Source organism: Rhodofomes roseus (genome assembly GCF_022264815.1).
Source record: "Rhodofomes roseus strain CIRM-BRFM 1785 chromosome Unknown C8Q71scaffold_4, whole genome shotgun sequence".
NCBI lineage: Eukaryota > Fungi > Basidiomycota > Agaricomycetes > Polyporales > Fomitopsidaceae > Rhodofomes > Rhodofomes roseus.
Genome location: NW_025952960.1, coordinates 1,464,691 through 1,480,909, shown reverse-complemented (window position 1 = coordinate 1,480,909; position 16,219 = coordinate 1,464,691). Strand labels below are relative to the sequence as shown.

At 57.8% G+C, this 16,219-nt stretch overlaps 5 protein-coding genes across 5 annotated transcripts; 1 reads left to right on the top strand and 4 right to left on the bottom strand.

The window, feature by feature from the left end:
- Positions 1–858: 858 nt before the first annotated feature.
- C8Q71DRAFT_702248 (uncharacterized protein) lies at positions 859–2,072 on the bottom strand (the record flags this gene model as incomplete). The annotated part of the gene is made up of 4 exons (XM_047920241.1): positions 859–1,222; positions 1,276–1,469; positions 1,524–1,895; positions 1,953–2,072. Coding segments are annotated over 4 exons (1,050 nt in total), but the record flags the coding sequence as incomplete, so codon positions are not given.
- Positions 2,073–3,825: 1,753 nt separating this feature from the next.
- On the bottom strand, positions 3,826–5,807 carry C8Q71DRAFT_721410 (uncharacterized protein; the record flags this gene model as incomplete). Its single annotated transcript, XM_047921448.1, has 6 exons — positions 3,826–3,872; positions 3,974–4,384; positions 4,982–5,016; positions 5,069–5,549; positions 5,597–5,641; positions 5,693–5,807. The coding sequence occupies 6 exons, from the start codon at positions 5,805–5,807 to the stop codon at positions 3,826–3,828; spliced, it is 1,134 nt and encodes a 377-aa protein (XP_047782446.1).
- Positions 5,808–6,337: 530 nt separating this feature from the next.
- Positions 6,338–9,318, top strand: C8Q71DRAFT_890293 (uncharacterized protein; the record flags this gene model as incomplete). The annotated part of the gene is made up of 5 exons (XM_047928643.1): positions 6,338–6,568; positions 6,619–7,025; positions 7,079–7,207; positions 7,263–7,366; positions 7,420–9,318. 5 exons carry the CDS (start codon positions 6,338–6,340, stop codon positions 9,207–9,209), a joined length of 2,661 nt encoding a protein of 886 aa, XP_047782445.1. The 3' UTR covers positions 9,210–9,318.
- A 1,674-nt stretch (positions 9,319–10,992) lies between these two features.
- Positions 10,993–12,886, bottom strand: C8Q71DRAFT_433713 (alpha/beta-hydrolase). Its single transcript, XM_047918516.1, has 4 exons — positions 12,276–12,886; positions 12,204–12,217; positions 11,122–12,147; positions 10,993–11,068 (listed from the first exon to the last, which is right to left on the bottom strand). The coding sequence occupies exons 1-3, from the start codon at positions 12,724–12,726 to the stop codon at positions 11,374–11,376; spliced, it is 1,239 nt and encodes a 412-aa protein (XP_047782444.1). The 5' UTR covers positions 12,727–12,886; the 3' UTR covers positions 10,993–11,068; positions 11,122–11,373.
- A 1,351-nt stretch (positions 12,887–14,237) lies between these two features.
- On the bottom strand, positions 14,238–15,753 carry C8Q71DRAFT_701491 (uncharacterized protein; the record flags this gene model as incomplete). Its single annotated transcript, XM_047920192.1, has 7 exons — positions 14,238–14,462; positions 14,518–14,858; positions 15,012–15,069; positions 15,125–15,148; positions 15,209–15,383; positions 15,474–15,608; positions 15,671–15,753. 7 exons carry the CDS (start codon positions 15,751–15,753, stop codon positions 14,238–14,240), a joined length of 1,041 nt encoding a protein of 346 aa, XP_047782443.1.
- Positions 15,754–16,219: the final 466 nt, after the last annotated feature.

The window sequence follows — 16,219 nt, the reverse complement described above, 5'->3', positions numbered from 1 at the left end:
GTAGAAAGCGTACACTGGCGCTGACCACTCTTTGCTCAGTCGTTCTAATAATGTGTAAGTGCTGTATTGTCCCCTGTGTTGTGAAGTGCTCACCGAGCTCCTCTTCAGGGGTCTCTTCCTTTAGAGCTGCAGCCTTCTTGCGGCGCCCGTTTTCATCAACCTCAACAACATCATCATCGTCACCTGAGGACTTCGACCCATCACTGCTGTCGACAACACGGCGACGACGATCACGGTTTGCCTTTGCGGCTGACGGCGCAGGTTCTGGGTCAGCCTAAGTTGGGTTCAGAATATAAGTCTATATAAATCAAGAGCCTTTCAGACCTGTGCAGTGGACTTCTCCGGCGCAACGTCCGGCTCGGTGTCTGTGGCCTCGGGCTGTTTAGGCTTCGATGCATGCTTCTCGCTGATGGCTGCCTGTGCCTTTTCCGTGAGGAAGCGCGTGCGCTTCCCTGCAGGCGGTGAAGATTCGGGGCTTGCAACAACACGTTTCGGAGCCATGTGGACGGATTGATGTGGACGTGACCAACTGGCAGCGATTCTGAGTCTCATGCACGGCATGTAGCCTGTCACATTACTGTACAGTTTTTAATAATATTTCAAGCCACTGTCAGCCACCAAGGGCAGCCTCGCGCGCCACCCTAACTTCCCAAAGGGGAACTATACCCACGGGTACCAAGGCGGGTACCGGGGTCCACAAAAACATACCCGAACCCGGACCGCGGTGTACCCGTACCCGGTACCCGGGCGGGTTCCCACGACCCGTGCTCTGCACTAGACGAGACGGATCTTGTCCACTCCGGGGGTAGTGTGCTGGATGCTGCTCGCAAATAGGTAGTCCATGTTGACATACCTATATCACGATGAGTACAGGGAATCTACATCCACTACAGTCATTACTTGCCTTTCACCCTTCTGCAGGTCGCCAACGGAGCATGGGCGCTTCATGTCATGCCGAACGCACTCGACCGTTGCGACGCCACTAGCCGCCGTACCATGACTTCCCCGCATGTTCGCGAGCTTGACCGCGTCATGGTTGTTGCACGTGCTGGTGTCCTCAATGTCGTGCTTGTCGTGCTTGTCCAAATGCTCCTTGTACGCGCGTTCCTCCACAAAATAGGCGATCCCATTGTTAAAGCCGGGATCTGCTGAATCTGACGACACTTTCTTCCGTTTCAACCGGAAGTTAGCGTCTATTCCAACGAACAGACGATACAGCCAGCTAAGCTCATCGTCAGTTGCTAACTGCTCAAGATAGTTCATCCGAAGTCTCACCTTCGTTCCGGGGGAGCTGAAGCCCAGTCTGCGGGTAGGTTGATACCGGGTTGCGGGCATGCAGGACAAAGCACCGCGCAAGAGCCCGGAGCTGTCGCCTTCGCCCCGCGTGGATCATGGCCACGGGCAAATCGCTTGAGGAGCTTGAGGTGGTACCACATGCGCGCCATTCGCATGAAGCTGGTGTACCGAGACTGTGGCATTCTGTGAGGCTCCGAACAATTCTTGACGTCAACAAGACGGCGTACCTTGATTTCGCAAGTTCCTGTATTATCGGTCCGACGAGTGAGCGTGTTGTAGAACTCAAACCCGGAGACCTTCGATTGGTTATGTAGAAGGTGGTAGAACTCCATTAGACGGAATGTGGCGGCGGTCTTCGGATCAACGCCAGTTGCTGGGACAAGCCGGGAGCGAAGCAACTGGATCGATTTGGCTTGCGCCGTTTCGCATCCGCAGTAGTCGACGGCGACCTCGTTCACGCCAGAGACGTCCAGGACGATGAAATCGTCCGCAAACGCCTTGACCGGGTTGCGGCATCGTTCTCCGGGCGGGTGGCCAAGCTGAATGCGGAAGCCTATTTTCTTCAACGTCGTCCTTCGGAAGTGCGTCCCGGACCAGCACTAACCAATGACGCAAGTTGAGTAATGTTAGATCTCATCATCGAAGAAGTGGCTCACCTGTAAGCGATGGAACGGATTGCAAAGGTGCCGCTCTATGGCACACTCCTGGCAGTACAACTGTAGGTCGTTACAGTCGTCGCACCGGTACTCCGCACGACCTTCGCTGCAGCTTGCACACGCCTCGTCAAGAAACCCACATCGCCCCTCCAAACGCAACACCTCCGCGAGCCACTCGTCGATGTGGTGCTGTCGCCAATCTTCGAGGGGATTATCCTGTACTTGGGTCAGTTTTCCTTCAGTAATGGCTACATGTCGTACTTACACTGGCCGTGCGATTCCGTGGTCTGTCTACAAACTCGAGCATGTCGTTGATGTTGTCGAAGAAGTCGTGCGGAAGCGTCTCGAATGCTTCGAGTGACTCGTCGGGGGGACCATCAGCCGCATCCCTTCGATTGGGAAGACCATTGTCGTCCACAGGGATGCTCGGAGGCACTGGGTTAGCGGCTGCAACCGCAGAGGCCCTCATCACGACAGACTGCTGCGTTGAGGCGACAGATACATGTCGGTGGGCCGGCAGGATGTAGGTGTTATTGCCTATGGTGTGGTATGTGACATCTGCGCCACGGCGGCGGCGTTTCTGTGCGGGTGGTGCCATCTGAGGACGAGGGACCAGGTGTTGTTGCTGGAGGGAAAGGCGGCATAGTCGGAAGAACACATCCCGTTGTCGGCCGACGTGGCGCGCTGGTACGATGCGTTGACATTTGTCAGCCGAAGTCCGAATGGCTAGGAATCTTTCGAACTTACAGAGGAACCGCTAGACCGATACATCGGCCTCCCGCCAAGGCTCACACATGTAAAGCTGCCGGTTGCACAGGGACCTGACAACAGCATTCCATCAGTTTCTTCGCTGATTATGGTGGACCTATATGCGCGTATCAATCTGAACGAGGGCTGTGAACATACCTGAACGTTGAATCTGGCCTCGGCAGGCGCATCGGACGAGAGATCCTAAGCATGCTGGCAAGTTAATAGGGATCAGTTTGATGAGTGTGCAGGCAACGCACTGCATTGACGCACCAAGATACGGCCCATCGTGTCCCTTGCGTGTGCCTATCACGTTTTGGAGCTGTTCGGAAGTTTTTGCGCGCGACACGCGAACCGAGTCCCGACCCAATGAGGGCGGCGGACGAAAGTAGTACTTGACTCGGCGCGTGCAATATTGTCATGCCTGGCTCATCCTATTAGCAGCTGCGATGGTCGTTGAGTACCACATGCGTACAAGATGTGGCCCGGCTGCCAAGGCGAGTCATGGCACTGGTGGACGGTTAAGGACCTAGGCAGGACTCAGCAGTGAGACAAGGTAGTGTTTAGTGGTTCTTACCTAGGCGTGCTAGGCACGACAGTTGCATCATCGGATGGGCATCGATGATGAGCAGATGAGGAGGAGAAGGGCTGGGACGATAGCGCAGAGCAGCGAGGCGTACCTTCCAAATTAGGTGTTGGGCGCTCAAAGTTCAACCATCTCTCCAACCAATCAGGGCACAGATAACGGTCAGCCTGGTGCCTAATGCCAGCTTATCCTCGTCTTAGAGCAGGTTGTGTAGGGTTTCTACGGCGCAAAAGTGTAAGAGGGTCAACAAAAGTGCTAGCTACGTCCTATTCATACATAATATTCAGAGGGACCATGACAAACACATGGGTGTCAGTAGTTGTCGAGGGACCACCGTACTGCTAGCAGCCATCGATCGTTACTCCAAGTCGTGCTACACAATGTACTCAGACTCGGTGAATGCACAAGTACCACAACAATCTTTTAGCTGACTTCGTGAACAGCTCCCGGACTTAGGCTCCTTATTAGCCACGTCGGACCTCACAGCGACTCGGAGATAATTCAGGTTGTGATTCGTGTGGCACAGCGGTCAAGTGCGCACTATTCCCTGGCGTCCGATTTGAAGCAGTAATCCCATTGTCCCCAATCTGTCGATGCAATCGCTCACTGAACTGATTGTCCTAGTTGAAGCTAGGGTACAAACACTGCCATGGCAAGGACTTGGCCAGTGAAGCCCGTTCGTACATACTTCGCCCCGACTTCGCGAGCTGTAACTCTAAGGCTAGACAACAGATGATCCTCGCGGCCCATTTAGTACCAACGTCTTGTACAACACCAGCCTGTGTTGACATATCACTCGACTCTGTGTCCTCCCAGCTCTGCAAGCGTTGCACGAGCTCTTCGTCCAACCTTCGCAACAGTGCCTCGCCTTCTGACTTGGTACTAGAGTTGAACAACGCATAGTGTTCACGCCCTTTGTCTTCCAGCAACAAGAACTGTTGCATGTTCAACGCCTGCTTGAGCTCGTCCAGCACGTAGTCTGTGTCTGAAAATAGCTCATCGTACTCCGAGAAGGGCGTGGAGTAACACGCAGGAACGACGAGCTTGTATGGCCATGTATAGAGGCCTAGACTCGGATCTGGAAGGTCCAGCGATGAATCTGGCAGGATTTGAAATGAACTGCGGGCATGCGCAACGATACCCGCGTGTATGCCTTCGATCTGCTCCGGGAAAGGAGGAATATCTCCACGATGGGACAGGTGCTCCCCATGAATCTGCGGGCGCCGCGTTGCCTTCCCACTGTAAGGCGGCGGCTTAGCGATGTAAATACGTCAGAATGCCGAAGATGGTACGGTACCGATCTGTAGCTCTGTACTTCGCCTGCTGAGATCGCTTGGCTTCGCGTTTCTCAGCGAGAGTGAGATACTTTGCCCGTCGACCCATATCCGAGGGACGACGTGCACTGGGTATCACAAGAACGGGCGATTTCGAGGGCGTGCAAGTGAGATTCGGAGTGGGGGTTTACTGCGTCGACCACGAAGTACATACAAAGCGGTACAAGGTAATATGAAAAGGGGTATCACGACACGAGGTACGAGGGACACATGACAGCAGTGGGGTAAATCAAGATGCCACTGATCCGACCTCCAGTCCAGACTACGCTACTACGCTATGATGCCAACGTGGCCTCTGTCCACTGCGCCCATAAACGACGCGAGCGCAGCGCTGAACGTGGGGTATCGTGAATACATCGCACCCGGCACGTTGAGCACCAAAGGTCCGACGATCGCCCTAGGCAGAGATGTTGTCAGTGTGCTGCTACGTAAACGCAAATGTTCCTTACCAGTCACAAAAGACGCCGATTGCTTTCCCTTTCGTGATGGAGTACCACCTTAATTTACCAGTACTGCTCCCAGGACCCACGTCCTCGGCATAGCGATCATAACCGCCGCAGTTGCCACAGCAACCGCCGCAGAGTCCAACGCCGGTGTTGCCGCTGCCGTTGCCGATAACGGGGGCCGCCGGTACACGAGACGTGCCTTGAGGACCACTAGGCACCCGCGGGGCAGGCGAAGGGGGACGTACAGGAGGTGCGAAGTCGGCCGGGCCTGCGCAGCCACTGTGCCCACCTTGCGCGACAGTTCCTGGCGCGCGGCCGCTGTGCCCGCCTTGCGCAACCGTTCCCGCTCCCGGCGTGTGGCCGCTGGGCCCGCCTGGTGCAAGAGCGCCCGCTCCCGGCGCATGGCTGCTGGGCCCGCCTTGCGTGACGGTGCCCGCTCCCGGAGGATTACCTCCACTTCCTGATGCCGGGAGGTCTGATGTCACTGTGGACAATGAGCTAGACAGGTAAAGGGCAACGGGGAATACTTACTCGGGTGGCTGGGATCGTCCACATCTCGCCACATCTGGCGTTCCGCTACAGACATCGTGAGTTAGCTGAACGAAGCAACAGCCTAGCAGAACGTACCTTCTTGCTCGGACACGAGGCGAAGTGCCTCCAATAACTGCTGCAATTGGTCCAGACTGAACCGCTGCTCGCTGTCGGGAGCAGAACGGTCAACGTTCTTGCCCTCTCTCGCCATGGTGACGACGTTGGCGCGGGGGAATAGCGGTAGCGGGTGGGGAGCGAGGGGAGATGATCCCGCTGGATGGGGCCTAGGACTCGGAGCTTGCTCTCTTATTCGTCGTCGAACGAGAGGCGTATCGCGTGGCGGGCAACACCCCAAAAACCATCAGATTCGCAATCTGAATATGACACCACTTACCTGGTGGCACAGGCTGCACAGGTCTTGTTCTTGGCTAGAGGGAATTCCATGCGGAACGCCCCATGAATTTGAGGGTTTGTGTATGCTTCTGATGGACGGCCCGTGGAGCCACCATGCGAGTCGCTGTGTTTCAAACAGCCGGCAGATGACGAGCAGCGCAGGAAGCAACCAGGCGCGCGCGGCGCACACCCATTTTGGCTTGCGACCGACGACTAGCGCGACCATACCGGATTTGCACTTGTTGCGCTCGGCAAATCGTCAGGTTGAACGGCCGCAATTCTAGGATTAATATGAGGATATGTGGCAGCAGATTGAGTCCCTCCTCTCCGACATACAGGCTTACCTTCATGCCCGCACGCCGCTGGACGACCGATGCGGAACTTGAGTACTTGCAGACAAAGCTGGACTCCTTCCGATCGCATCAGCTCGCGCACACGCTCCATCGATTTTGGCCAGATATCTACCGCGAATGGTTCTTGAAATTCCCGGAGAGACCGAGGGTCCTTCCAAACGTCGACGGGGATTTATCAGAAGCAGAGGATAAGCAGCTGCAGGAAGCCATCATAAATCGTAAACGGGTACGTACACAGCTCTCAGAGCAGCAGACCATCTCCTGATTTTGCAGCAGAAAGTCTACAACTGGTTCAACAATCAGAACTGTCAGCAGACTCGCAAGGCGAAGGCAACGCACGTGAACTTGAGCCTTCTCAAGCCGAAGAACCGACGGAACTTGAAGGAAACCGAGGTCTACTCACGCAAGTACTACGACGAGCGGATCAAGCCTCAGGTGCAGGAGGAGTTGTCCGGGCGCGTCGTAACGAAGGAAGAGAGGCTTGGGATCATCAAGAGGGTCACGAAGGAGCTTTACGACAGAGAGGACGAGGAGATCAAGAAAGAGATTCGCGATGAAGTCGACGTCCTTCGGGCGGCAAGAGGGACTCCAGGGAAGCGAGGCGCGTCCGAAGGCACGGACGGTTCCGACGCACCAGCGGAGGCTACCGATGAGCATGCCATTCTGGCTGTGGTTTGTCAATCGTACGTACATCGATCCTGAGTTACACGTGTGAGACTGAGCTGTCCAACCATAGCGTGCTCGACGACATGCCTGCCATTTTTCGGCAGCTGTTCCTCGAGCTGCACCGTCAGACTGGCTGGTACTTCATGGTCATGGCAGCTGGTGTAGCACCCGGTTCTGATGGCGGAATTGGGAGTATGGTGTGAGTCACACTCTTCCCCGTCGGTATCGTGGTCGAACTTACAATACCACTGTAGCTTTCACCAAGAAGGGGACGACCCCGAGCACAACATCGGGAGGTTGAGCAACTTTGTGTCGCAATTCGTCCGGCCATTCGTCGAGTATGTCAAAGAAGAGATAGGTGAGTCGTCTGAGCAGGATAATATGTACATTGTTTTCTCACTTACAGTGCAGCAATTGCTCGCTCCGAAAAGCTATCGCAGCCGAGTACGAGCTCGCCTGCCCCGGCGGCTGCTCCTCAAGGTCCTGCCGCGCCTGCAACACCAGCAACATCTACCCAGGAGGCGAGTGGAGCGCCGCAGGCAACGTCCAGTGTAGAGTCGTCGGAGCAGGTCGGCTTGGAGCAGTCGCCATCCACCAGCACCGCGCCTACGACGCCCGCGGCCAGTGGTGCATCCAGCCAAAAGGAGCAGGCGGCTCCTACCGTGACGTCGCTCGCGGCTGTTGGCGCGTCGAGTCGGGAGCAACAGATCGAACCTGCATCGACATCGCCCGCGTCTGTTCGTGAGCCAAGCCGAGAGGAGCAGTCTGCTCCGGCGTCCGAGTTGTCCTCGACTGCTGTGGTTGCTCCTGACTCGGACAATACAGCCTCCTCGTTGCTGGACTCCATCCCATCTCCCCGCTTTGCTGCCGACGCACCTCTGCGCCCCGTTCAAGACCCTGTACGTTTAAACACCGTAACATCGAGCACAGGTGTGCATCAGCCTCAAACGGATGGCGCGAGCGGCCCAATGAACGCACCTGTACCAACGTCCCGCGTGTCTGGTGCGATGTCATCTGCGCCTGGTATGCTGTCTGCACCTAGCCCGTCTCTCCCCGAGTTCGTGGATGACATCGACTACTCCCTTCTCGCCTCCGAATACGCTGCAACAAACCCAGGTCCCGTCGACCTCCTCAATGCCCACCGCTTGCTGCCAATGAGTTCTCAGTGGCCAGCGAGCGGCAGCGAACAGTCCTGGACCGGCTTGAACCCCATGCCAGCGCCGCCATCGTTTTCGATGTACCAGCCCGATCTGTTGCCGATGGCGATGCCATTCTCGACGAATACCCCTCCCTCGTTCGCAAACAGCACCTTTTCATCCAACTTCCCAGCTTCTTCAGCAAATCTACCATCGTCCTCTACGACCTTCACTAATCCGACATACAACTTCCCACCGACGTTTTCCACTTGGGACCCCATCCCGCCACACCTTCAGCCGATGACATCCGGGCCACACATGCCTGAGCCAAGCACGTCGGCAGGTGTGATGCCCATAGGTGTACCGTTACCCGGCACGCCTTTAGGTACCAGCGCTCAGCCCTCGTCCGCATCAGTCTCTCGGCCGTCGCAGCCATTTCTTCAGCATTCCACCACGGCAGGCGGGACTACACCTGGAGGGGCAGTGGGCGCACCACCGCAGGGTTCAAGCTCGGCACCGGAGGCCGTACAGCGAGCCGACCGTCAGTCCTCGCTCGCTCCAAATGCGCAGCGCGCCGCCGACAAGTCTTCGGATGAGCTGGGACCTCCTATTGGAGCATCGAACGCACCCTCTGTACATTCAACCTCTCCACTGCCGCAGTCTGTGTCTGTACCATCCCCGCCCTCCGTGCTTCCCCCTCACCACATCCCACCCAGCTCGCATGCACCAAGTCCGCCTGGTGGACGCCGCGATCCGTCAGTCACGAACAATGCTTCTACAGCAGGAGCCGCGGAGGCAGCGACGACAGGAGCCGTGGAGGCAGCGTCTGCGACGACAGGAGCCGAGGAGGCAGCGTCTGCGACGGCAGGGCAGCCCGACACTCTTGCCGATGGTGATGGTGATGGTCGAGGTCGGCCCAAGCGCCGACGGCGCGCACCAGCACGTCCCGACAAGTCCCCTGTTACACCAGTTAAGAGAAAGGCTTCGCCAGCGAGCGCGGAGTCGGATGCTGCAGCAAAGAAAAGGCGACCTGCGCCGGGCAAACAAAAGGCTGCAAAGAAGTGAGTAGGCGAATACTGAAGCTCGTCACATTTCATAATATCATGTACATAAACTCTGGGTTACTACGTAGCGTACCTTCTTCTTAATGCACGAATTTGCGGGTGGTCGCTCGGGGGATCGGGTTCTACGAAACAAAGCCATAATGTATTAATGGTATAGCTACAGTGTCACCGCCAAGTAGCATAGGTGCCCGCAGCTGCGAAAGAACTGTCTGTCAAGACGCACAATCAAACGTGTGGCAGATGCTTACCGGTCAGCTCTACACCCAAGCCCGTGTCCTCCACCTCCTATGTGTCGCAACCCAAATCCAAATCGCCGGCCTTAGTGGCCCATCAGACTTCCGAGTCTACCTATCTGCGAATGATCGTAGAGCGCGACATGGCGTTCATGTCGCGCGTGGTTCAGTAGAAGCCTGACGAGGCGCAGGGCAAGCGTACGTCGGAGTCATGTGAGTATGTCGGCCACGGCTTCTTGGGGCACCGCGCAAGGCTTGCCGGCGGTGATGGGTGGGAGCGAGGGCGACTAGCAGGTGGCGCCGCGGCGCTGAAGACCCAAGCCGGTTGGGAACAACGAGCCAGAGGGGTATGGGGGGTCAGCACTCGTCCCGGCAGGGCCAGAGTGAAGCCCAATCTCCATACCAACGCACCGGTGGGCGTTGACCCAGAGCTGGGAGGCGCAGCGACGGCGACGAGGAGGGGAAGGAGGAGGAGTGGCCCAGAGGTGGGAGGCGCAGTGGCGGTGACGAGAGAGGCTCGCTGCGCATCGGCGCTGAGGGCGCGACCGCCCAGCCGGTTCCCACGGTTCGGGCGCTCGCCGCCAGCGCGCCCAGCGCAAGACCTGGCCCGTTGCCTAGCTCCTGCACCGCGCAGAGTCACTTTTCGGTAAAGGTTTTGTATGCAAGTACCTCTGAAGAGCGTCGCGCCCTCTGCAGGGCGGGAGCCTGGCGACTGAGCATGGCAGAGACAACGACCACCGTCCGCCACTGTACATCACGGGACGCCGGCGCACGGTGCACGTGGATGAGTCGTGGCCGCGCGATGTATGAGCCATACATCGCGGGACTGTTCACACATCCGGTATCGACGCCAAGCCGACGCGCGATGTATGAGTCGCGGAACTGTTTATACATTGTGTGATGTATGAATTGCGGGTCGCCGACGGTGCACGTGTATGAGTCGCAGTCGCGCGATGTATGAGCCATTGAGTCATACATCGCCGCGGGGATGGTTCATACATCCGGTGTCGACGCGCGATGTATGAGTCGTGGAACGTTTGATACATTGAGTGATGTATGAGTCGCGGGACGGCTGATATATCGGACACCGATACGCGATGTATGAGCCACGGGAGGGTTCGCCCCGGGCGATGTTAGGGCGATGTATGGGAGCATGTATGAGAGTATGTATGAGGGCTATGCTGGATGTATGAGTATGTATGAGAGCCACGGACAATGTATATGGGGCACAGAACATTTATATATGAGGCTGTAGGCCAGGGCAGTCTGTGAACTACAACATTCATGTATGGGATCTGGACTACAGTCTCAAGGGTCTATGTATGGGTCTGCCAGTGAGAGGTGGTGGCGGAGGACCTGGGGGACCGCGTGCGGTGGATCGAGCCCGAAGACGCGACTCATGACTTCTTTACTGCGGCGTGGCATGAGCCGGAGCGGACGGACACGCTCAAGGAGGTTGCGAAGTGGTTGGCGGGGCTGTGAGCGGGAGGCGTGCAGATGACGGTGGATGCCCTTGTTGCGAGAGCGCGTTTTCCGTCATACGAACGACTGAGTGAACGAGTTGCGTTTATGTCGCATTTCCTAACCTTGTTCTTGGTCACTGTTGTCATCGCTCTTTATTGTCCTTCTGTGCTCTGCGGTTCCGTGATCTGGCATGACGCCCGTGTGACAACCACTCACGTGAACGTGACGACTCGCGATCAATAGCCGGAGTCTGAGACAGGTGCAACGGTCTGCTAATGGCCACGTTCTTGCTAGTCCTCTGCCGCCAATCTAACTCGTTCATCGCCGAGTGTTGCTCTTGCTGTCCGGGACCCGGCTGGGCAACATCTTCACACTTTCCGAATTCCAGTCAACATGTAGTCGTGCTGTCGGCAACTTCCTATGCGAGCGTACCACGAATAAATTACACATACCGAAGACCGAGGGTGGCTATGCTAGATACTCTGCGCTCTTCACATCACTATTCACCTTACTGACCCACTGCGCGAACGCCTCATACCCCTGGGTGCGTTCGGGCTCGTGCCACGCCTCCGTCAGCACGATATGCGTCGTGTCCGGCAGCTCGACATACGCCACCGCGTCCCTCCCGTTGTCCTCCACCAGCCGGTCCCGCAGCACCTTCTGCTCGTCCAGCGTGTACTCCGCACCCCCGGCCATGATCAGCGTCGGCGGCATCCCCGCGAACTGCCCCTCCACACGCGGCACGCGCGCCCCGGCCGGCGAGATCCACGAATTCGTGAAGGCCTCCTCCAAAGGCATGTTCCCCAGCAGCGCCCGCACCCCGTAGCCTTTGAGGAACCACTGCACGTAGTCCGAGTCGTCGTTCTTCTCCACCGACGACCCCGCGCCGAAGTACGTCCGCCCCAAGTCGCTCGTTGGCGACAGTAGGAACAGCGCTCCCGGCGGCGACAGCGTGGGCAAGCGGCTCTGCACGAGGTACCGCGTGAGGGCGAACGCGAGGGCCCCGCCCGCGGACTCGCCCGAGACGAGAATGTTGGCGGGCTTGAAGCCGACGACGTTTACGAGGTAGTTGTAGCCCGTGATCGCGTCGATGAGCGCCGCGGGGAACCCGTTCTTCGCCGGGAACGGGGCCGCCTGCGCCAGCCTGTACTCGATCTGCAGCGCCCGCGCGTACCCGTCCGCGTACTTGATCATCTCGTCGCACATGTACGCGCTGTCCCAGCTCCGCGTCGCGTTCCCGATCTACACGCCAACGGTCAGCAATGCGGATGCTGCAAGGCACACGGCGGGACACTGACCACCCATCCACCGCCTGCGGTGAACAAGACGTTAGTCAGAGTGGGTCCTTGGCAAGCACGGGAAGGACTGACCATGAAGTTCATAGATGACCTTCTCGTCCGGCCCCGCTTGCTGGCCTACCCGCCCGTCAGGGCCCCTCTGGCCGTACCACACTCCGCCGATGCGGGCGGGCTCTACGTCGTTGATCTTCGCCGCCGCCTTGATCTCGCCGCCGATGAGCGTTGGGTCGGGCTCGATCCACACGAAGCCGACCTCGGCTGCGGACTTTGCGAGTTGCTCTGAGTCGGCGAGGAAGATCCCGATGGAGGTCTGGAAGGCGATTCGGAGGACCTCACGGATGGTGTTGACCTTGAGGACGCGAGAAAGGGGCCAGGACCTCCTCGGGCGCCATGCTGGGAGGAGGTTCGTGATGACCCAGTACGGCGTGCGGACGACGAATAGGACGAGGGCGGCGTAGACGATGTAGAGGGCCTTGAGGGGCTGGTGCCGGTACGTGAAGTAGGCGACTTGAGGTTCCGCCATGGTTTGAGGATCCGAATAGGCGGCGACGCTTAAGACCTTCGAGGGAAGTTCTTCTCTTCGTCCGCGATGACTGTGCCTGTCAAGGCTGCGCAGGAAGATGGGAATCACTGACCTGCTTCAGCCTGCTTCTCCCAGGATGGCGCGAAGCTCGTAGAGTTGTTCGACATGGATCACAACACGCCGCACAAGGACAGCGTCCGTTGATCATCGACGTCCGTGATAAGCCACGCACCTTTCCGAACAGCTGTGAGTCACTCTTTCACGACCATCGTCGCACGATTTCCCATCTGCATCAACAGTCGCACTTTCCGCGCTGTATGAATGGAGAAGTCCCTGCCACGACGTTTGGCACTTACGCACGCAGTCGGTCACAAGCACCGACAACAGACGCGCAGTGTCCAGACATCCCACCGAGGCAGTCCAGAACACGCAGGGGACTTCGCTGTCAGGATTGGCAGACAAGCTTCTGTCAGGCAGAACGAGCGGGATATGTGGTTCCGTTGCGCAAGAATGGAACAAGTAGGAACACCGCCTCCGCCCCCCGAGAGTGACTTCTTCTCTTACTGTAATTGAGCATCTCGAGCTTCGAGCATGCACACGGGCCGTCGAGACCACAGCCTCGTGGGTAGACTCAGGGTAGACTCATCAAGGGGTAGTACTACTAGTTCGCTTCCGCCTCCCACCATACGGCCATGGGCGCGATGGGCGACCAGGTGCTACTAGGTACCGCCGGTAGAGTGTCGACAAGTTGAGGTCGCCGTGCATCATGGTCCACCAGTGTCCGTCGCACCCAGGGAAGGCTAGCTTGAGCAGGCTGCACGATTGTCCTGTCGTCTGTAAGGAGTCAGATCTCAAATCTCAGACGGAGCAGAGGATGTTTGAGTGCATCATCGGAGCTCGAAATACCGGGACCCGACGGCGCTGCCGCGGCATCGCCAGGTGCTCACATGATCAGGTTCTCTAATGTCAGGCGCTATGCGCATCCCTCGAACGAAGTCAGAACGACGCTACTTACAGACAGTAACAGCGCATAATGTAGAGCAGACGAGAAATCTCCCTTCGAGTTTCAATATCCATCTTTGTGGATTCAAAGGGACAGCTGTCCTACGCCTGGCTCATCACGATTATGCCATTTTCTTTCTCTGCTCGGTGTCTCCCGTTCTCTGCTCCCGCTGAATGATCCTGTCTATTGAACAGAGTCTCCTACACAACAATAAATCGTCAATGTACTGTATGCTGGATTTTACCGGCGCGTTCGAGGTGAACCGGAAGGCAGAGGCCGACTGTAGGGCGAACTTGAAGGCGGGCGCCGTCGAGCTGAGTACGTGCATCTGTCGGATATTCGGGTCGCGCAAGTGAATAGCAGCGCTCCCCGCAGTGCGACAAAAACTGGTACACCGTACATACATTCACATCGTACAGAAACGAGATTTCCAGATACTGTCCCGCAGATCCTCGCAGCCTCCCAACCCCCAACCTACCATCTATCCGCATGTCACGCCAGCGCGGCCTCAGGGCGAGTACTTTGCCTTCATGTCGTCGAGCACGTACGCATCCGTGCTCAGATCCGTCGTCGTCTCGTGCGTCTGCAGGATCCCGGCGTGCCCGCGAGGGTTCGCGGCGAACTGGGGCGCGCTGAGCGATTGCGACGTGCCGTTCGCGTACGTCGTCGTCTTGATCCCGCCATGGGTGATCCGCATCCCGACCCTCACCACGATGAGCAGCGGGGTCATCGTCTGCCACAGACACATCAGCTCACCCCCCTCGCAGTCGCCTCCGAGCCGGACTCACCGCGAACTGCACTACGACGCTGATGCCCATGATCGCGGGCAGCTCCGTGGGCGTGTTCAGGTAGAGCACGACGATCGTGAACGTCGCCGCGGCGAACATCGCCCCGGACTCGACGACGATGAACAGGATGCCCATGTACGCCGACCGGGCGCCGTGGCCCGTGCGCGAGCTGATGCTCGCGACATCTCGCCCGGCGCGCCAGAGCTTGTACGCGATCGCGCACGTCACGCCGATGTTGACGATGAGGTCCATAACCCACCCCGTCACGGACGTCGCCCGCACCCTCTCGCCGCTGTAGCCGGCGCCGATGTACGTCTCGACCGAGGATGCCATTGCGACACCTGTGAGAGACAAGATGTGCGCACGTCAGTGGCGAATTAAATCCTGATCACTCGATGACCTGCCTATATGCACGCATTCGAAGATGAGCTGTGGTAACGCAAGTCAATCAGCGCCGCGGGACGCGTTGTACGCGGATTATGAATACGACACACGCACCGGAACGACGATGATTTGCCAGTTGCTGCCGTACACGGCGTACATGCGCCAGATCTATCACAGCCACGTCAGGCAGCGTCGCGGGTGAAGATGGGCAACCGGCGCTCACGAGCACAAGGTCCTGCACGAACACCTGCGAACGTTCGCGTCAGACAAGAGCGAGCGTGGCACGGGGCCGGCACAGCAGACGTACAGTGACAACGTACAGCACCAGCTTGGCGAACAACAGCGAACTTTGCTGGTTGAGCAAGTAGAGGGGGGCATCAGCGGGGTTGTTGTAGACAAAGGCCTGCAATTGCTGCGCGAGCGATATCGCGACGTGAGCGGTGGCAAGCCCGAACAGCAGCATTGACGTCGCCAACAGGTACCTGTGTCGAGCGATGCGGCGGGGGGGGGGCACGTCGGTCGGGATAGGTCGGTTGAGTGTACTCCCGCCGACCAAAATACCTTGCACTCACAGTTGAGAAGCGGCGGATTGCTTGCGGCGAAATATAAGCACCCAAACCGCACCGACGAAGACGATGATACTGCGGGAGGCGGGTCTCTGTGAGTACACACGAAGAACGCTACCCGAGTCGCGGGCGGTCTGCTCACTTTGCGCCTGCGGGAGCGGCAGTGAGCCGTCAGCGTTTGCGTCGCTCGTCAGATCGTATACTTACCGTATACCAAGGTCTCGATCCACACGCTGACCATGGTCATTTTAGTGATCGGGGGCAGGACGAGGGCCGCGGTCGACATGGTGGTACGCGCAGTTTCTGAAACAGTGAGTCCAATGGGGTGGGGGCGAGGGCGATTCTGTATCTTGGAGACGATTCGAGTGGGTTACTTGAACGACGAATGATTGTTCAGAGTTCGGCGCTGATCCATGTTACTCACTCACCCGTCAGAAGCAATGCGATATCCTCCCTTCCTGTGACTTGGACCGGATTCACACTGGCATATACGGAATACTACGCCTAGTGCCAGTGCGGCGCCCGATGCACCTGTCATGCAGATAAGAGCTCAGACTCCTGCATAGATTGATCGTTGACAGATCAGGCCCAGGCGTCAGGCGTTAAACCTGAGGTGGAAGTACCGGTCGCCACTGGACCTCACTGGACAACACCTGTATTCCAGGTGGATACAAATTCGCAGACAGGTTGGCGTACTAGGCGGTAGACTCTGATACATATGGACAGTTTGACTGCAACACGGATAGCCTCCA